The following is a 21,972-nucleotide window of genomic DNA, read 5'->3' as shown; positions in this document are numbered from 1 at the left end:
AAATCAACCAAAGGCATAAACTTACTAGCTATCATGCCTTCAAGCAACGTGCTGTGCTGTGCTTTGCTTCTCTTCTTTAACAATACAATTATAAGGGAACCTAGAAAAGATGGTATTCTTGTATATTAAGGGATGAAATATTTATTACATCTTTTTGGATTATAAATATTGTGGAGAATATTGGAGCCAAGTTTTGAGAGAACCTCTCTCTTACTGTCATTTTTTCCATTACTAGTATGTCATTTTTTCCATGACTAATGTGTCACTTGTCCTGGTTATCCTGGCTTTAACATTGGGTTGTTCTCTCTTTTTTTCCACTAGGAATCTAGCGTCTATTATGCAGTCACCCAATCAGTTTACCTCCTTTTGACACAGTTTACCAACTTGACTGGTAATCCCAGAAGACTGTCAGAGCCTATGGGAGAGTTAATACAGCTACTGCTCTGATCCAGAATGGTTGGATTTCATGGCATCCTCATCACAGATGGAAGACTCACCCCATTCACTAATTGATTTTTCCATAAATCTTACAAAGTTTGCAAGAGGTCAGATATCACTGATAGCAAATTAAAGGGGATTCTGGAATGATTCTCTTATTTTTATGTACATGTTCATGTCATTATGAGCTTTTCCAACATTAATTACCACTTATTGAATGCTGACAGTGTGAATTTGGGATCTGGCTGAAATTTATCCATGGCAGTCCTACTTCTTACTGTTGAATGATGAGATCTCAATTGTTTATCTACATAGAACTTAGTAGGGAAGTGGATCCTGAGTAGATCTGGTGCAACAAATATGTTTTTTTTTAAAAAAAAGACCCTTTGGATTTCAGGCCCCTGTTTGTTGTCATTTGTATTATAACTGAGTGTTTACTTTGTGGACACACAAATCTGATCAATTGGGCTAGGCACATACAAAACTGATTGATGGGGCTGGGTGAATGTAATGCCTTCTCCATCTTTCTTTCAGATTTTATCCAACAAAAGAGGAGGGCTTCTGCATAGATGCTGACATTTTAAGATTCATGTGCAGCTTCTGAAAAGTAAAATATTTTCCATCATCAGCTACACTTTTGTCCCCAACTGATCCCCCAATTAAACATTATAAAACACAAACTTTGGTGGCAAGTAATTAGGATTGCTGCACACAAAACATACCTGACAGAAACCCACAAAGGCAAGGAAATGAAAAGTTAAGCCACCTAAGAGTGTGTGCACTCTATTCCTCCTCCCACAAGCATATGCCTTACTATTATACAACTACCCTACACTGCAACGTTACTCTACACCCTTAGAGATGTAGACTTTCTATCACCCTCTTAACTGCCTTGCTGCACACACCCCTTTACCAAATTATCCTCTCCCACCCCAACCAAGTAATACACCAATTTTGTGGGAAAACAATCTGGTAAAGGGGGGGCTGTGTAGAAAGGCAGCAGACAGACTTAAGTTGCAGTGCTAAAACAGTCAAAGCAGACTGCACCATAGATATCAGCAGTAACAGATAATACTATAGCATATTTAAAATCCACAACCAGGGCTTAATTTGTTCCAGGGCTAAGCCCCAGCATCTCTAGGCTTGGCAGTTCAAAGCCCTGACATCTCTGGGTTTGCTGCATCAGTTATGAATGTAAAAAACTTCCTTGACCCCCAGCACATAATATCTTGAGCCCTGGCACTTCTTTCGTTACAAATTAAGCACTGCACCCAACCAATGCTGACAGCATGCGGGCTCACTGAAACTGAAGCCCCGTAGATTTTTCAAAGCCAGGACCCAGCTATGGCATCAATAGATATACCCAGTGGGAGGCCACGTGTTCAGATAGCTACACATAGGCAGAGACCCTACAGCAGGCTCTGAGGCACAAAGTCCAGAAAAAGAATGCTGAAAGATCAAGCTCTATAAGGCAATACCTCATTTATCTTGGTACTGGAAATAATGATTGCAGGGCTTGGCCAGACTGCATTAACCATCAAGCATTGGCCAGACAGGGTTCGGGCAAAAGTATGGCCATAGCAGTGCACCAAACATCATGAAAGCTACACATGGACCTGTTCTCCTTTACAACTGTTAGAAGCAGAGAAGCCAGTCTGCAAAGGAAGCCAATGGGGGCTGCAGGAAGCGGCGCGGGCCAAGAGACGTTACAGCTGCCACTTCCCGCAGCCCCCATTGGCCTGCAGCAGTGAACCGCAGCCAGTGGGAGCTGCGATTAGCTGAACCTGCAGATGCAGCAGGTAAACAAACTGGCCCAGCTCACCAGGGGCTTTCCCTGAACAAGCGGCATCCCAAGTTTGGGAAACACTGCCAAAGAGCCATGTTCCAGAGTAGGTAGTGAAGCACCAGTTTTATCTTAAAGCATGAATCACCTGTTTCTAGGGAGGTGCCACAGCAGCCTAATCATGCTGAGATGTCAATGCAACAGGGTCCATAGATGTCAGTCATTCCGAAGCCATGCTGCACCAATCCGACAGGGTAACTCATTTTTTAAGGTATGTGTGCTATAATCATTTTCAAGATACTGCAGCACCAACCAAGGCGAAGTATTGGACCACTCAGTAACCCCAGCCCTAAATAGAAGCATCAGGTTAACTACAATGTGAGTACACTATGAGATGTGGAGGCCTGTTTCGGAGTTGCCAAAGCTCACTCTAAGACCCTGCCTGAAGAGCCAACGCTTACAGTGTGCTTAGCCCAGGACCGTCCCTAGGAGGGTATGGGGCCCAGGGTGGAAGTGACAGATTCGTCTCTTCAGGGACAGACCGTGCCAGCCAATCGCACTGGCCTGTGGGGTCCCAAAAAGTGCAGGGCCTGGAGCGGTTGCCCTGGTTCGCCCTACCCAAGGGACAGCTCTGGCTTAGCCTCACTTTAATAGTGTGCTTCAAACAATGGCTTCAACCAGAGGGAGCTCCTAGACCATCTGTGGCAAACAAATAATTGGTAGTTGATAGTACCACTGGGCTGTACCATTCACATTACAGGGTTGGACTCCCCTCCCCCCATTGACATGTGTCATAAATATAAAGGGAAGGGTAAACCCCTTTAAAATCCCTCCTGGCCAGAGGAAAAATCCTCTCACCTGTAAAGGGTTAAGAAGCTAAAGGTAACCTCGCTGGCACCTGACCAAAATGACCAATGAGGAGACAAGATACTTTCAAAAGCTGGGAAGAGGGAGAGAAACAAAGGGTCTGTGTCTGTTGGTATGCTGCTTTGCCGGGGATAGAACAGGAATGGAGTCTTAGAACTTTTAGTAAGTAATCTAGCTAGGTATGCGTTAGATTATGATTTCTTTAAATGGCTGAGAAAAGAATTGTGCTGAATAGAATGACTATTTCTGTCTGTGTGTCTTTTTTGTAACTTAAGGTTTTGCCTAGAGGGATTCTCTATGTTTTGAATCTAATTACCCTGTAAGGTACCTACCATCCTGATTTTACAGGGGTGATTCCTTTACTCCTATTTACTTCTATTTCTATTAAAAGTCTTCTTGTAAGAAAACTGAATGCTTTTTCATTGTTCTCAGATCCAAGGGTTTGGGTCTGTGGTCACCTATGCAAATTGGTGAGGGTTTTTACCAAACCTTTCCGAGGAAGTGGGGTGCAAGGGTTGGGAGGATTTTGGGGGGAAAGATGTGTCCAAACTACGTTTCCCAGTAAACCCAGTTAGAGTTTGGTGGTGGCAGTGGTCATTCCAAGGACAAAGGATAAAATTAATTTGTACCTTGGGGAAGTTTTAACCTAAACTGGTAAAAGTAAGCTTAGGAGATTTTCATGCAGGTCCCCACATCTGTACCCTAGAGTTCAGAGTGGGGGAGGAACCTTGACAACATGTGAGGGGGAGCTGCCTTAAAAACTCATTGGCTTTACTTCTGAAGGAGGCTTGATTCCTAGATGGTTGGTAACCATAACACTTTTCAAATGTAACTCCTCCGACAAAATTAGTAGTCTGACCAGGTCTACTTTTTGACCTTATGTTGGGTTCACCTCCAACAGATATGTATATTTTAAAGAAAGAATACATCTGCTGATCTTGTGAAGCATAGTAGTTTGGCGGTGAATTGCATTTCCCTCTAATCTCCAAGAATCTACTAGTTTTATCAAAGATGCTGTTTAAGTTCTTCAGAAAGGTGTTTACATGGAGCCAAAGTCTGCCTTCAGTTACTGGCATACATATGTAACTCCCACTAATGTCAGTAGTAAATGCATGTGCTTTCACTACTCAGTGCAGACAGTCTCTAGACTCTAGAGACTGTGTCTGCACTGAGTAGTGAAAGCAATCAGTGCTGCTTTTTTTTTTTTTTTTTTTTAGAGTCGGGAGACACTGTGTACTGGACTTCTTTTTCATCCCCAGGCAGTTAGCTAGTAAGTCTCTCCTGCTTTTATTTTTACTGCTGCAGCAGTCCTAAAACTACGTCTACTGCAGGAGTTGCTCCCATATCTACTGGGGTTTTTTTTATACCCTTTTCTTAATTTGACATCTTTCTTCGTGCATCTCAGAATCCTGCTAAAATTGACACATTATTGCAATTCATCCAAATTGAGACAATCTTAAATTCTGTCACAAAAATTAATGTTAATATATTAACACAGAGTGCACAGTAAAATAGGGTGTGGTCCTTCATGTGGAAAACTCCCATTAGACTGGAGGGCTCACAAGATCAAGACCCATCAATTCAGCCTTCCAATAGCATTCTCCCCTGTTCTTGTTTAGAAGAAACGTTTGGATTTTGAGAGGTTAAACCATGCAAAAAATTCTCGGGCCCAACCCTCCTGCACTTCTTTTTGTTCATGTGCCTGATTGCTGCCTCTTCAGTTTCAGGTTTGTTGCTACTTTTACAAGTAAACACCCTACTGAAGAGCATGAGAAAAGGCATATATGTGAACTCTTCCCAGAGCTGTGGGTGAGATCAATTCAACTGATCTTTAAAAAAAATTGTAAAAAATGAAACCGATAAAATGTTGCCAATGCACAAAATAAGCAAATGGAACAGACTTTTTAGCTAATTTCTTTCATTTACAGGAATCTTAGAAGCAATTACATTTATTTGTATAATCATATTTAAATATAGAATTACTGAAGGTACAGCATTTTACAGGAATGTTATTTTTCAAGCCAACAGAATCCCTGTAACTTCATCCTTAAACAGCATGCCTCCTTGCTATTACAGCACTGCCAACCCCAAGCATTCAGAAACCATCAGTCAGGCCCTCAAAAATCATGAGATAGCCTTAAACATAATAAAATTTGGGTTCCTTTTGGATTTTGAGTCTTAGGATTCAAGTTTTCAAGCTTTTCTCCTGAACCATGAAGGCTAGAAACTTACTTTTAAAAAATGAAAGCTCAGAGTCTCATATAAATCATTGGATTCTAGGACCTGCGGCTTTAAGCAAAACACTGCATATCACAAGACTCGTGATAAAATTGCAAGAGTTGGCAACACAGTGTAATGAACAGTGTCTTGCCTCTGATATAAACTGTATGTGCTATATAAACCTTTGAGTTTAACATATATTGAACTGTACATTTTTCCACCTAAACATTAGCCGTTGAATGGGCTAGCTTTATTAGCATCCTAGTAAATATTCTCTCTCTCAAAAACAGAAAAAAAAAAAACATGCTGAAAGGCAATCAATGAGGCTAATGAGATTTCCTGTGAATCACCTGCTATTTGCATTCCGTTAGATCACATGTCTTTGACAGAAATAGGGAAAACATTTTATTAAATGCACATCAGGATTGCTGTAAATACTGCAAAGAAGGTGGTGGGGAGCCCAAGACATAAGCTAAAACAGAATAAATACAAGGGTGGGCCAAAAAACAACAATATTTCTTCAAACTATCAAAAATAAGAAAAAAGTAATGAGGAAAAGCTGTGCATAACCTTGAGACCAAAGAATGAGGCACCAGAGAGAGCAATGCACTGAGGCAATCTGGTACCAAATCAGCAATGGACAATAATGATAAATGACTACAGGAAAAAAACCTTTTATTGTATATACTACTGAGCAATCCTGGGCAACTGCTTGATGTATCGGGGATGAAACCCCAAGCATACCAAGTAACTCACCAAGTTCTCCTCCTTCCTCTCTAATTTCTCCTTCAGCATATGCTTCAGAACAGTGTTTCCCAAACATGGGACGCCGCTTGTTCAGGGAAAGCCCCGGCAGGCCGGGCCGGTTTGTTTACCTGCCGCGTCTGCAGGTTTGGCCGATCACGGCTCCCACTGGCCGCGGTTCGCCGCTGCAGGCCAATGGGGGCTGTGGGAAGCGGCGGCCGGGACGTCCCTCAGTGCCGCTTTCCGCAGCCCCCATTGGCCTGCAGCGGCGAACCGCGGCCAGTGGGAGCCGCGATCAGCCAAACCTGCAGACGCAGCAGGTAAACAAACCGGCCCGGCCTGCCGGGGCTTTCCCTGAACAAGCGGCGTCCCAAGTTTGGGAAATACTGCTTCAGAAGATCCTCCTCTTACCCTTTCAAATTTTCTGTGGGGGATCTGTCTTTGGTCCCTGTCTCTTCTCCTTCTCCATACCTTCTCTCCAGACCTGTCTCCTATCCAAATGAAAATCTTGGCCTGTCTCTTGGACATTTCCTCGTAGATGTCTAACCGTCAGCCAAGCACAATATGGATAAAACAGAGCTCTTAATATTCCCCCAAGCTTTCCCCATTATCTCCTTTCTTGATCACTGTAGCACTACCACCATCTTGCATACTATGCGGGCCTGTTACCTTGATGTCATCTTTGATTCGGATCTGTCTCTAGGTCCTTGCATCTAAGCAATGTCTAAACCTTACAGATTCTTTCTGCCTAAAATTGCTAAGATATGGCCTTTCCTATGCATCCACACAGCTAAAACTTTTGTCTAGGCTTTCTCCTCTCATGTCTCAATTACTACAACATCCTTCTCTCTGGCCTTGACAAATACAGTCTTACCCAGCTCATATCCATTCAGAATGCTGCTGCAAAGATAATTTTCCTAGCAGGTTACTTGGACCCTGTTACCCCACTCTTTGCATCCCTCCACCGTCTCCCCTTTTTCTATCACATCAAACATAAGCTACTCAGCTTCACTTTCAAGGCCCTTCACAGCCTAGCCCCACCATGCTTTCTCTCATGCTGTCCCTTACTCTGGAGAGGAGCAACCCATAAACAATTGCAAAACTAACTCATTATCCTCCCTCAAAACTCTTCTTTTCCAGGATGCCTATAAAAAACTTGATAATAGGCTGCTGGTGTGCTAAGACCTATCATGCTGACCAGTCCTGTCTCATTGTTTTCTTGCCCCCCGCTCCTCCATCTATTTGTTTGTATCCATTTTTTGTCACTTGTTTTATACTTAGATTGTAAGTTGGTTCGGGAAGTGGCTGTCTTTTTGTTTTGTGTTTGTACAGTGCCTAGCACAATAGAGCTCTGGTCCTTGACAACAGCTCCTAGGTGCTACAGTAAAAAAAAAAAATCAAATATTTGTCCAAATATTATTATATTTGCCTCTGACAGGCCTTTACATATTGGTAACATTTCTATAGTGATCATGCTAGTAAAGAACTGAAGTGAGAGAAAAGTGGTTAAAAGTCAACCATGGTTACTCATAGGAAGAAATGTTTGTGTAACCTGGATTTTTCTGATTTTCATAATCTCCTCCTCCCCCACCTCTGGGTGGTGCCTGTAGGGAAGGAGACATAAGGTTTGACTGGGCAAATTGCTTTGCATGGATGGATACCTGCACCACTGCTGAGCCACATCTCCACAAAGGGACAGAACAATTTTCAAGATTAGGCCCTTTAGGGAGATGCTCTTATGTTACCAGGTAGATATGCTGGAGGATAGGGATAGGATACGGAGGGACCTAGACAAATTGGAGGATTGGGCCAAAAGAAATCTGATGAGGTTCAACAAGGACAAGTGCAGAGTCCTGCACTTAGGACGGAAGAATCCAATGCACCGCTACAGACTGGGGACTGAATGGCTCGGCAGCAGTTCTGCAGAAAAGGACCTAGGGGTGACAGTAGACGAGAAGCTGGATATGAGTCAACAGTGTGCCTTTGTTGCCAAGAAGGCCAATGGCATTTTGGGATGTACAAGTAGGGGCATTGCCAGCAAATTGAGGGACGTGATCGTTCCCCTCTATTCGACACTGGTGAGGCCTCATCTGGAGTACTGTGTTCAGTTTTGGGCCCCACACTACAAGAAGGATGTGGAAAAATTGGAAAGAGTCCAGCGGAGGGCAACAAAAATGATTAGGGGACTGGAACACATGACTTATGAGGAGAGGCTGAGGGAACTGGGGATGTTTAGTCTACGGAAGAGAAGAATGAGGGGGAATTTGATAGCTGCTTTCAACTACCTGAAAGGGGGTTCTAAAGAGGATGGCTCTAGACTGTTCTCAGTGGTAGCAGATGACAGAACAAGGAGTAATGGTCTCAAGTTGCAGAGTGGGAGGTTTAGGTTGGATATTAGGAAAAAAATTTTCACTAGAACGGTGGTGAAACACTGGAATGTGTTACCTAGGGAGGTGGTGGAATCTCCTTCCTTAGAAGTTTTTAAGGTCAGGCTTGACAAAGCCTTGGCTGGGATGATTTAATTGGGGATCAGTCCTGCTTTGAGCAGGGGGTTGGACTAGATGACCTCCTGAGGTCCCTTCCAACCCTGATATTCTATGATTGATTCTCTTTTTACTATAGGGTCAGTGGCAGGGAGGGATGGGGTAAAAATAATAAAAAAATAGATCTGATGGCATTCCGGACCTTCATCTTGGAAAGAGAGAACAAGAAGATGGTTTGGGACTGGTAGGCACAGTGACAATGAAAGAGAGACTGCTAAGGGGAACCTGGAGCTAAAAACAATGTTGTGCCAAGCTCAAGTGCCAACAGTCCTTGCTCACCGCTGCCCGATTGCAGATGCCACTGTGCTGCAGCCTTTATTCATAGATTCAGAGAATGGGGACTTTATCCTGGAAAGCAGCGATTCTGAAAAGGATGTAGGGGTTATAGTAGACAAACAAGTCAACATGAGCTCCCAGTGTGACGCTCTAGCAGAAAGAGCTAATGTGATCCTTGAATGTATACAGAGGGGAGTAGTGAGTAGGACTAGGAAAGAGATTTGATCTCTGTATATGAGCCATAAAAATGATTCAAGGGCTGGAGAAAATGCCTTAGAGTGAGGGACTTAAAAGGTTAAATCAAAATGAAGATTAGGAGGTGACTTGATTACAGTATATAAATACCTTATTGAGGAGAAAATACTGAGTTAAAAGGACTCTTTAACTTCCATATGCCCGCAGAATGCACTGTAGACTGGCCCTGTGAATGCTATCAAAAGCCTTCTCAAAGTCTATGAAATGTATGTAGAGTTGCCATGGCCATTCTAAGTACTGTTGTATTACATTTCGTAGAGTGAAAATCTGGTCTGTGCATCCACGCCCTTTCCATCACCAGTACAGATAGAGGATTATGTTCTCACCAGTGTAGAAACATTCACATGCTTGGACAGCACCACCAGCCAGGATGGTGGAACAAGCTTAAATACAGTCTGGAAATCATCAAAATACAACACCAAAATCAAACTCAAGATTTATCAGAGCTGCGTACTTTCAACACTACTTTATAGTGCAGAATGCTGGGGAATGAGAAAGTATGACATGGCCAAACTGTCTTCATTCCATACAACCTGCCTCAGAAAAATCCTCCATATCTTTTGGCCCAGAACAATCTTAAACCAAGATCTATTGACACAGTGCACCCAAGAGGATCTGAGCATCATCATTGCCAGGAGGCGCTGGAGATGGATTGGTCATGTGCTTCAGATGGAAACTGATTCCATCACCAGAGTAGCAATAAGATGGACTCCTGAAGGCAATTGAAAATGAGGCCACCCGAAAACAACATGGTGAAGAGCTGTGGAAGCTGAGATGAGAAACCTGGGGCAGAGCTCGGGAACCATTGAAAGACTTGCCAGAAACAGACAGGAGTGGAGGAGCTTAATAGGCACAATAGGAACATGATGATTATTAACCATTGGAACACAGTACCAAGGGAAATGGTGGATTCTCCATCACTTAATATCTTCAAATCAAGGCCAGATGCCTTTTTGAAATATAAGCTTTAGTCAGACCAGTTATTGGGCTCCATACCGGGGTAACTGAGGGAAATGTGATGGCTTGTGCTGTGCAGGTCAGACCAGATGACCCATTGGTCCCCCCAGCCACAAGATCTATTAAAATTAATTAATAGTTTTCAAGGCCAGAAGGGGCAGGGGGTTGGAGTGTGGGAGGGGGCTCACGGCTGGGTAGGAGGTTGGGACAGGGAAGGGGGGTGTGGGCTCCAGTTCCAGGCCAATGGGAGCTGCAGAGCTGGCTCTTGCCCTCCCCTTCACCTAGGAGCCAGACATGCCTCCCGGGAGACATGCGGAACTGGGCAGGGAGACTGCCAGCCCTGCTGCGCTGCCAACCGGACTTTTAACGGACCGGTCAGCGGTGCTGACTGGAGCCACCAGGGTCCCTTTTCAACCATCAAAAACCAGACACCTGGTAACCCTAGTGGTCTATGAACTTGGACTACAGAGGGTGGGAGGGTTATTCTATGAGGGAAGTTGCAATACGTTAAAAAATTGTTTTGTTAATTACTGTCCACATTCCAAGTTCTTTTTCCTTCTCATATTTTCTCCAATAAATGTGCCACTGTCCCCAGGCCAAGCTTCCCACCAGCCCCAAAACGTGTTGCCACGCCCAGTCTTTTGCACAAAGGTTCATTTTTTAACAGAGGTTAGTTAGCAAACACACAGAAAACAGTCTTTTAACTTAATCCTTGGCTCCAGGCTTCAGGGCCATCCATCCCAGGTGCCTCTGGCACTCCAGCTCCTGGCAGCTTCCCAGCCTCAGTTAGCTGAGGCTCTCCTCTCTTCTTGGAGCAACAGATCCAGGGCTGCTTCCAACCCTCTTTAATTGGCTGAATTGGGCTCACCTTATCTGGTTCAGGGCAATGGGCTTAGTCGATTCACAGGGACCTTCCATTCTGTGACACCCATCTTGTGGAATATGACATGATAGTTTAAAAATCGCAGTGTGCCTATTGAGTTTTAATAATACTGTGGGTGTAAGGATAACTCCACTAGTATTACTATGAATTGACTTAAAAACAAAGATGTCATATTATTATTATTTTTAGTACAAGTAGCAAACATTTATTATGGTACAGTGCAAAAGACCTCAGGTATGACTGAGTCTCTGTTGTTCTGGGTATTCTATAAATATAGATAAGATCCAATCCATGACCACAGGATTTACAATCTAATGCCCCAGTCCTGTAAAGATTTACATGCATTCTTAACTTTATACACTGACTTGTCCCAGGACTACCCACAGTGAGTAAAATTAACTATGTGCATAAGTCTTTGCAGGATTGGGGCTTTTGTAAAGGCACAGCTCAGTGCAACAAAATAAGTCTACTCACAGGTTGGGAACTTGCTGCGGTTATTTAACTGCATCACAACAAAAATGGGGGGAAACTCCCACTGACTGAAACAGGAAATAAGGGATGCATGGATCCTGGCTCCATCCTACAATACTCTGGGTACCCTATCATAACCGCTTTGCTGCAAAGGCCTATAAGACACAAAACCAGTGAAGATGTTTGGGGATAGAACTTACGAGAAAATGAATATGGTGAAGAATTGTTTTTTGGTTTTAAATGAGGGGTAAAGGTAGGGCGAAGCATGGCTGGCTTGGGGAAGTTAGTAAGAGTAAAGGAGTTAGTAAGAGTCAGGGAGAAGGGAAAAAGAAAAAGATTGGTAGAGGGATGGTGACAGTCCATCACCTGATTTGCCACCATCAGCCTAGGATATGCTGTTGAAGACTCTTTCTCGTTATGTTAAAGGAAAAATTAGTATAAGTTCTATTGTCTCCTTTGCTAACAAAAGCTGGTATGGGTTCAGAAAGAGGTAATACCCAACTGGCCCCACATTTATTTACTTGGATTTTTTACAAACTACGATAGTGCCCGTCTAATGTTCTGGACACCTGTGATGACGTTTAAAAATACACTAATAAATAATCGGTAATAATGACAAAAATGAATGGAAGAGCGAGAAGATTGTAGGACAAAACACAGACTTCCAGAGACATATCCGAAACCCTGGGCTAATAGGCTGGGAAAAGCCCTGAGAGCCTTTGGACTGAAAGAAATTTAGTTAATTTATGCTGTAGGTATTTCCATACTTTATCACACAAGCTTTATGCCCATCTAACTGCCCTTTTGCAACCATCTAACTAGTTGAGTGTATTATAGAAGTGCTGTTTGTGACTCCATAGTTAAAGGTGAGTTGTTCTGCACAATTTACAACATGTACTCTTTGAATACAGAATTACATTTCTAAGAATTTACAAATAAATGTTTATGAGTTAAAATTATTTTTTTAAATGGGCCCCTTAAGAAATTTAGCATATATTGTTTTCTTTGACCCTATTGACACCATGCAATAAACATACAATTATGATTAAGGCATTTTAACCTTCATGATCTTAGATTAGATTAAACTGATAGAATAGTTTTCACTTAGCAGTTTCCTCATGGTAACAATACAAGGCCGAGTTAAGGGTCTGTGGGTGTCTTAATTGTATTTCCATACCTTAATGTTTTGCTTTCTTTAACCTGAACTGTGAATTTCTTGGATTTGTAGTGCTTGTTTCTGGGATATTTACAAAATTGTTGTAATGTATTTAACCATTACATTATTGATGTACTGTGTGCATGTACTCTCAGCCTGATTTCATTTTAACATAGATATTTTTATCTGATTTACAGATATAATTTATTGCATGATCCAGTATATACTGTGGGAGAAATGTCTGGCAGCTCCCCATAGCCTATAGTCAGGAAGGCATGGGTGTGTGGTGGCCCCAATCCTCCCAGTGTGTGATGGGGAAGAGCAGTGTTGCATGGTGGCCTCTGCCAGTGGATGATGCCAGAGGGGAGAGTTGTGTCCTGGCCTCCCACAACAGTGACTAGGGCGGGGTGTTTAGTGGCCTCCACTAGTGTGTGATGAAGGAGGACAGGAGTGTGTAGTGGCCTTTCCTCCTGTGTTATAGGGGGTGGGGGGTGGCAATTTCCCCAGTGTGATGTGGGGGAGAGGACAGGTGTGTAGTGGCTTCCCCCCACTGTGTCATAGGGAGGGGATGGGTTTGTGGTGACCTCCCTCAGTGTGCGATTACAAAGGGGTGTGTAGCAGTTCTCCCGCAGCCTGTGCGGTGGCAAGGGAGAGGAGGGGTGTGTGGTGGGTGTGTGGTGGCCTCCCCCAGCCTGTACGATGGGAGAGAGGTCTGTGTGGTGGCCCCCCCACTGTCTGTGCTGCCGGGGGGAGGGGTGTGCGGTGGCCTCCCCAGTCTGTGCGCTGCCAGGGGGAGGGGCGTGCAGCAGCCCCCCCCCGCGTGGGTGACCGAGAGGGAGGGGAGCGGCTGCGGGGAATTTCCTTGTGCGGACGCAGGAGAGAACAACACACGCCAGACGGCGGTGGGGTGTGAGCAGGGCGCCGCCGCCGCCGCCGGTTGCTGAGCGATGTAAGCGGGGTGCCCCCCCCTTTCCTCCCTCGGAGCCGCCCGCCCCCCGTCCCCGCCCCGCCATGCCGGACCAGATCTCCGTGTCGGAATTCGTGTCCGAGACCAATGAGGATTACAAGTCGCCCACCGCCTCCAACTTCACCACGCGGATGGCTCAGTGCAGGAACACGGTGGCGGCCATCGAGGAGGTGAGAGCCGGGGGCAGCTCGGGCGGGGAGGGGCTGCGCAGCCCCCTCCGGCCTGGCGCCGCGCTCTGTCCGCCGCGGCGGGGAACCAGGCGCTCGCCGCCGCCTGCTCCGACTGCCTGGGAAAGCGCCCTTCGGCCGCTCGGAGCGGGGCGCGCCGGGCTGGCCCGGGGCTTAACCTCCTCCCTGGGCCTCCCTCGCCGGCGTGGGGCGCTGTGGCTGCCTCCCCCCAGCTCCCAAGGCTCGATCCCCTCCGCCGGCGCGGGGAGGGGGGCTGTGGCTCCCTCTTCCCCGGCCCCCAGAGGCTCGGCCCCCTTCCTTCGCAGGGTGGCTGTGGCTGTCTTCCCCCACCCCCGGGGGGCCGTGCCCCCCTCAGCCTGCCATACAGGGCCTTTTACCTCTCTTCCCCCCGCCCCCCGGGCAGTGTCTGGCTGCATCCCCAGCGGTTTGCAACACCCCTGGGGAGGGGAGCTGTGTCTGTCTCATGGAGGGAGGTTTTTTGTTAAAGAAATTTGAAATTTCTCTGGCAAAATCCTCCCTCACCTGAGGGAGACGGTAAAAACTGAGGAGGGAGTCTTTTCCCTCCCCATGCAAAGGAGAGTTGGGACAGGTCTGGTACAACCCATCCTGTCTCTTGTCCTGTGTGTAACAAAATAAAGGTTTCTGCCTATTTTGATTGTAGTAGCAGCCTCTCTGAACTAACTTGTAAACAAAATAATCTTGTTTGCTGTGTAATTTGTTCCATCAATTGATGTACTGTGTGTCTGTTTGGTTTTGCTTATTTTGCAGTATGTTCATGTTAAAAAATCAATTAAACTTTTAAACAAAAATCTTGAGAATCGCTAGGTTTGAAGTGTCCCTCTCCACAAAAAAATGCCACAAGCTATCAATTATATAAGTATCTTAAATATGTGAACAAAACAGAGCATTTGTTGTTTAAATGCCTTTTTCAAGATTTTCCTGTTTTGCCAGCCCCTAAACCCTTGACTTTGAATTCAAAATAATCTGTATGGAAGGAATTACTGTTTTGCTCCTGAAGTAATTTTTCCCTCCACAGAAACTTATTCTTAAACGCCTGTATTTAATTATACCTTTTTAAAGCAGATTTTAAGGTCAGCAATTAAATATCAATGGCAGTGTTTTTTAGAGAATATTTATAAATGTGAAAGTCTTTTTTTCTGCCTAAAATTTACTAAACTTAAATGAACAGTTACTGAAATTATTTAGGTCTAAAGCAAGTAACTGTAAGTAGTGTTGTCAGATCTCCTGGTTTTATCACAAGTCTCAGGATATTTTATTTATATATTTTTAAAAGCCATTTCTCTTGGAACTATATGATTATGTGAGAATCTCAACTGTAAATTTTTTAAAGAGTGAGTTTCTAGGCTTTCCAATTGTTGAGAAAAAACCTGAAAATGTGAACCCTTAAAGATAAGAAGGCAAGAAAAAGAATCCGACATATTATTTTTAAAAAGGTCATTATTTTTAAGACAATCTCAGGTGTTGGGCACCCCAAGTTCATGACATTAATACGTGTAGTTGACTGAACTGATGTACTCATTTTTTGGGGGGTCTGAAGTGAATGAACTAACAACGTTCTTGAAAACTCCACTGTTCTTTACAATCAGGAGAATGCTGTACATATAAACTTGAACATGTTTGGTTCCTGTCTTTTTTAATCTGGCTATCAGCTGTTTGTTTTCAGGTCAGACCAATGTTACATTGCTGGTTGGTTTCAAAGAAACACAATCAGTATGTTATATCTCAATTTGCATCTTTAGAGGTTGCAGGTATGTGACAAATCTTCTTTAGAGAAGCCTGGCAAAATGGCCATGAAAACTTACTAGCTCAGGAAAAAATCTGCTCATCTATTTTGTACGATAATGAATACAACCAGTATCTTACAGGTCTGTCAAAAATACTTACCCAGGGTGTGCAGAATTTTACAAGTCTGCATTAGAGGTTGTATTGGCAGTCACTCTGCTTATTCACTGTCATTGATTTCTTTAGCAGTTTTGGCAAAACATCAGCAATAGGTTGTTCCTACTGAGATCCTGAAATTATTTAATGAAATGGAGTACTGCTTTTACAAAATTAAATGGAATTAAAGTCTCAAGAATTAAAGGACAATATTCATAGGTTTAAATCTATCAAATCTAGGTTCATATTCAATTTTTTGACATTCACGTCCTTCATGTTTGGTGGTCTGTCTGGTTTTTCAGGTTAAAGATGTTGCTCTGGTAAAAAGCTGTCTATAGGTTGCCAAATAGAGAAAACAACACTTTTTTTCTAGCGGTTTGATAGAAGCTAGTATATCAGCTTGATGAAAAACAACACTTAGTGAAGCTTGTGGTTGAAAAGGTAAAGTAAATGTGACAAATGTGTTCTGATTTCACTAACACAGATTTGAAACCTTAGTATATATGTTTTCAGTGTGCTAACTAAACTACAGCATACAGTATGGTACTAAAATCTAGGAAATCTGGTTATGTAACTGTGTAAAGTTTAAGAATGTAGTGTTTGAAATGGGGGATGGTAAAAGGAATACTGTTCAGACGACTGGGTAGTGTTTGGATTTCTAATCAATGGACACGAAAGAACTAGTTTGCTAACTGAACACTTACAAAACTGGTGGATTGTAGAATAGTTGTGGTTCCATCTTACTCTTATCTGCTAATTATCTGATTTTAAACTTCATTAATGACTGAGCCTCCCCTTTAAAAGTTTCTTTTGAAGGTGAGGTAGAAGCAGTTTTCTAGCTTCTGCCAGTGAGTAGATCAGAACAAATGATGGACAGTTTGCAGAAATCATTAAATTGTAACCCTGCTCCCCTTTTTACTTCCCTTCCGGACTATTTGTACTGTGTTATTTGAGTACCAGAATCTGATCAGTGTTTGCTGCTGCTAGAAGAAAGAGAGTTAGGAAAGGTCTGTTCTTGGAACAGACAAAAATGTCAGTATTGTTGTACAAGATATGTGATTCCACCATTCCTGCAATTTTTTCATTCTTAGGATGCTGTCCTGAGAGGTGCTGAGCATCTGCAGCTTCCACTGAAATCAATTTGCAAGTGTGCAGCAGTGCTGAAGATCAGGCACTTTATATCATACTTTCTAATCTTTGCATATGTAGTAATAAGTAAGTTTTAAAAAGTTTTAAATTAGTGTCTGATAGCTCTGCTCAGGGTCATATGTTTGGGGGAGGGGATGTTCAAAATCAGTAATCTAGATTAAAAAAAGATTAACATTTGTAAGCTTTCTATTTCTAGTATAGTTTCCAGATGCCCATATTGTAGCAGGGCCTACAAATGTGAAATGACTTTTTAATGCTGTGCACATTCAGTAACAAAAGCCTGACTTTACCACTGCTATTGCTAAGGTCATTTTTCTCTCTTTTTTTACATTGTGACTTTAATAATAATAAAAAAGACCCATCAACTGTAGTGAATTCTGTGAGATGCCACTAATCATGGGGTCATGAAAAATTTTAGAAATTGTTATTCCATAAACTCATTTAGTGATGGCTGGAATCCATGTATGTGTTTTGTGAATGGTTTTAAGAAAAAGTTGTATAGCAAAGGCTGGTACTGAAATCTGTAAGAACCAAATACTAATTTTTTATTATTTATTATATTTATTATGGTCGTGCCTAAGGACCAAGTGAGAACAGGGCCCCATTGTGCTAGCTGCTGTACACACAGAACTGTAGATAGTCCCTGCTCCAGAAAGCTTTCAATCTAAATGCGTGCAGTAAGTGCTCCAAGTGCAAGGCGTACTTCTTCAAACTTGCTTTCTCTAATTTATAAACATGTAGCAACATGCATATCACTAACGAACAAACAAAACCCTACCAAAACAAAATACTCTACTGCACATACAAGTCTCCTCCTGGGGAGAGGATGAGAGAATAGTCCACACGTGGCAGATGTTAATTATGTCATTTAATGTGCAACTGGAAGATGCTCAGATACTGTGTGATGAACATAGTAAAAAAAAACATAGAAACCAAGTAGACAGAACAAACTAAGGGTAGAGAAAAGGAGCATAACACATGAGCAGTGAACAATGTGATGTAGCAAATGTTACGTTAGTTGCATGGATTTTTATTTAAAAAATAAAACTTATAGTTGTGTGTGCATGGATACACAAATTCCTGGATTGTGGAGTTTAAAATCTGAAAAATTAGTGTGGTAAACACTACATAAACGGCAGAATTACAAGCCATGATTTATCTACATATGTGTGTCCTATTTCATAAAATGTAGAATATTTTAATTAATTTTATTTTTGTTTCTTTAAATTTCTTGTTGGATTATTGCTGATGGACTATGTGAATTAAAGAAATGAGTTTTAGGGGAGGCTGGTTGTATCAAGCCCCTACGTCTAGTTTAGCCTCAGAACTAAATTTAAATAGTGGTGTGGGTATTGATTTTTTTTCTCATCTCCACCATTTCCTCTTAAAGTTTGGTTCTAGTCTGCAAATGGCTTTGTGGAGATTCCATGATTATTGTGTCTCAGTGATTCCATAACTGCCAGCCCCGCAACTCACCCTGGGTACTCTCAGTCACAATATGTTTTTTTCCTCATTATCCCCCATAATAAAGGTTTTGGAGACCAAAATTGAATTTAGTGTCTGAAATGAATGATCTACAGCAACCCCACTGCCTTCAGTGGGTTTGGAGAGGTGTAACCGATTGACTGAAACTCAGTAAATAACAGTAATGCACAAAAAGGAATAGAATTCAGCTTGCTCTCTCTTAGCTGTTGAAGCTTTGGACGACTAATGAGTAAAAAGCAGTAAAAATTGATGTCAATAAAGAGACATGGCTCTGAATACACATGCAGTATCTTTATGATGTCTATTTAAATTGGTAAGCTCTTTGGGGCAGGGACCTTCAGAAACCTGTCTTTTTATGTCTCTGTGAAGTGCCTAGCACGCTTTTGGGAGCTGTATAAATAATCTGAGTGAGAAGGAGCCATTTCCTACTATTTTCCAGACTATAAGAATACTTGCATCTCTTGATGCATTCTGGAAAATTTTAAAACCTTAATTTATATTTAGTTTTTAATAAAAATGTATTTGCGCACACTATGCTATTCCTTTCAAAACATATTTGTGCATTTTCTCCCCTTATTACTGGATATAGCTTCATAAAGTTGTCATATTTTTAAATGCTTCTCTTCTGGAGTTATAAACCTCTGACATTGTCATCTGATGTTGCTGGGGAAAATCATCATGGTACAAACAGGAATATGTCTTCAAATAGCAGTGTTTATTTTGGGAGTAGAGGGGGTCATGAAGGAATAAGCTGGAGTAGTGTATGAAGTCTTCTGGCTAAATTATAGGACTTCAGCTGGAGCTGTGTCAGAGGACAGAATTTAGCCCTTAAATATGGACTGAAAACCTTTTGTAGTGTAGAGGATGTTTAGGCAGTTAAACTTAATAAGTCATCTAGGTTCACTATGAAACTGGTTTTAGTGGGACATTGTCCCACCAGTGATACTAAACTCTCCACCATCAACCTTACCCTCTCTGTCTCACCCACTCCCCCAAAAGTAGGGAGGTGTGTAATTTCCAGAGACCCATGCTGCAGCGTGATTCAGCCCTTTCCCATCTCTCTTGCTACTTCTCAATGGCAGAATTAGCTTTTCTAGACTCAGTATATTTTTTTGCTTTCAGCTAACATGAGCAGATGTCTAATTCTTCCTCTTCATTTTTCTCTTCCTACCATGTTGTTTTATGTATTAATGGGAGCCCTAGTCATGGACAAGGACTCCATTGTGCTATGCATTGTATAAACACAGAACAAAAAGTCATTTGCTGCCCCAAAGAACTTAGTCTGTGTAAGACAGGAGACAGCAGATAGATACAAACAGATGGGGGAATCCAAGGAAATAATAAGTCAACAAGAGTTGACATCTCAAAAGAAAGTGAGGGATGATAGGTAGGGTGAGGATGAGAGTTGAAAGTGAAGGCAAATAGCTTCTGTTTGATCTGATAGAGAAGGGGGAGCCAGTCAGGGGATGTGAAGAGAGGGGTGACATGGTCAAAGTGATGGGCTAGAAAAATGATCTTTGTAGCAGCACACTGAATAGATGTGAGCAGGGCAAGATTGCATTTGTCAAGGCTGGAGAAAAGGATTTTGTAGTTGAGAATCAAGATGAGGAGAGCCTGGATGAGAGTTTTAGTTGTTTAGATAGATAGGAAAGGCCACATTTTAGAGATGCTAGGCCAAAAAAACTGCAAGATTTGGCCTGGATGTGAGAACCTTAAAAAGAAGTTTGAGTTGAAGATGATGCCGAGGTTGCAGGTCACAGTGACAGACAGGCTGATGGCGTTGTCTTGAGTAATTGAGAAAGGCGGTAGTGAGGAGGGATTGGGAAAGCTAAAATACAGTTTTTAATCTAGGTTGCACTTGTCTAACCATCAGCTCACTTACAGGGAGATGTCAGAGAGACAAGCTGAGATATTAATTTGTACAGGAGACTAGTCTGGAGTAGTGAGGTAGACCTGTGGGTTTTCAGTACAGAGATGGTAGCTGAATCTATTTTCACATGAGGTTGTCCACAGATGAGGTTGTCAAGGGAGAAGAGATGGAGATCAAGGACCGAGCCCTCGAGGAACCGCCACAGAAACTTGAATGGGATTAGGAGGATCCTCTGGAGGACATGGCTGAAGAAGCAGTTAGGGAGGTAGGGAGAACTAGGAGAGGACAGAGTCACAGAAGCCAAGTAAGAACAGAAGAAGATAGTAATTGACTGTTTCAGAGGTGGTTGACAGGTAAAGGAGGTTAAGGATGGAGGACTGATTCTGACCTTTGGCTAGGAAGAGGCCATTAGAGACCGTGGTGAGAATCGTTTCAGTGGCGTTTAAGGGTCAAAAACTGGATTGGAGAGGGTCTAGGATGGAACTGGGGGAGAGAGACTCCAGACAGCGATTGTAGACAGCATGTTCATTGATCTTAGAGATGGAGCAGTGGTTGAAGAGGCAAGTTGTGGGGGAGTGAGAGGTTTAAAAAAAGAGAAAAGAAGTGGATGAGAGAGAGAGAGAGAGAAATCAGGAGATGGGGTGGGATCACTGGGAAAGTGGTGGTGGGGGGTGAGAGGAGAGAAGAAGAGAGTTGTAGGATGGCAAGGGGAGAAGGAAGGCAAGCTGAGGGGGAAAAGTCATATAATATATCAGTTTTATCTTGGAAGTAATTGGTGAGATCCTTGGCAGAGAGAGAAATGGAAGCAGGAGGTGGGTCAGGTTTGAGGAGTGAGTCAAAGGCAGTGGAAAGGGGACTGGGATTTTGAATGTGCGATTCAGTTAATTTGGAGTCGTAGAGTTGTTTAGCTAGCAAGATGGCAGAACTGGAGGAGGAGAGAATGAATTTGTAGAAGAGGAAGGCAGCCTGGTCACAAGACTTCTGCCAGAGACTCCGTAGCACTAGAGTAGGAGCAGCTGAAGCAGATGTTGGGGATGAGTCAGGGCAGAGGGTTGGTAGGGCAAAACTTGCACTGGAAGAGAGGGGCAAAAGAGACAAAGGTGGAGGAGACTGAAGCATGGAGAGAATCAGCAACCACATTAAGAGAGGAGTGAGCTGTGAGCATGAGAAGTCAGCAACACTGATGGACTGGAAGTCATGGAAAAGCAGAGTGCTGATGTATGAGAGTGGGGATGGAGTGGGGAGCTGATAGGTGATGCTGAAAGAGACCAAGTAGTTGTCAGATAAGGGAAACTTGCCACAGAGAGAAAATAGAGAGAGCAATGCTTGGTGGAGACCGAAGTTAAGAGATTTGCTCTTTTAGTGAGTGGGAAAGTTGAACCAAGGGTGTAGGTGAAATGAAGAGATGAGAGTGAGGAAACTTGCAGCTAAGGAGTCCAGTGGGTCACCAGCATGGAAATGGAAGTCTCTGTGGATGAGTGTGGGAGAATGTGAGAAGAGAGGGCCAAGACTGAAATCAAAGAGAGAGGTTGATGGGATGGAGTTGGATGGACAGTGGATGACAGCAACGTGGAGGAGGAGCGACAAATTTGAAGCAGTGCTGTTCAGAAGAGGAGGAAGAGGGGGTGTAGCAGGAGTCCATCTCTGCCCCATCCTCTTCCCTGCAGAAATGGCACAGACATCACCAAGTGTGCTCTCAGTGAAACTTTATTTCAATTCCCCTTCACCAATATCCCCACATTCCTCCAGGCTCCCACCTATTTACAATATTTACTGAGCTTTAGGTCCTCCTAGCAGAACCTGAGGGGAACAGAGGTCTCC

The 21,972-nt window shown here is 43.1% G+C and overlaps 1 protein-coding gene and 1 long non-coding RNA gene across 5 annotated transcripts in view; both read left to right on the top strand.

The window, feature by feature from the left end:
- The window catches only part of LOC140908602 (uncharacterized), a 139,846-nt gene extending 136,478 nt beyond the window's left edge, over window positions 1–3,368 (top strand). For both annotated transcript variants that reach the window (XR_012157928.1, XR_012157927.1), the window contains exon 5: window positions 322–3,368. This is a non-coding gene — a long non-coding RNA (uncharacterized LOC140908602). The remainder of the gene's footprint in view (window positions 1–321) is intronic.
- A 10,056-nt stretch (window positions 3,369–13,424) lies between these two features.
- ASAP2 (ArfGAP with SH3 domain, ankyrin repeat and PH domain 2) overlaps window positions 13,425–21,972 on the top strand; it is a 168,186-nt gene continuing 159,638 nt past the window's right edge. Inside the window, exon 1 of one of the 3 annotated variants that reach the window (XM_073336056.2) lies at window positions 13,425–13,730. In XM_073336056.2, the coding sequence (XP_073192157.1) occupies window positions 13,605–13,730 (126 nt within the window). In that variant the 5' untranslated portion in view covers window positions 13,425–13,604. The remainder of the gene's footprint in view (window positions 13,731–21,972) is intronic. The other 2 variants (XM_073336057.2, XM_073336058.1) reach the window with 2 other exon arrangements.

The sequence above is a fragment of the Lepidochelys kempii genome, chromosome 3 (assembly GCF_965140285.1).
Source record: "Lepidochelys kempii isolate rLepKem1 chromosome 3, rLepKem1.hap1, whole genome shotgun sequence".
In the NCBI taxonomy this organism is placed as follows: Eukaryota; Metazoa; Chordata; order Testudines; family Cheloniidae; genus Lepidochelys; species Lepidochelys kempii.
This window is presented reverse-complemented; position numbering and strand designations above follow the sequence as displayed.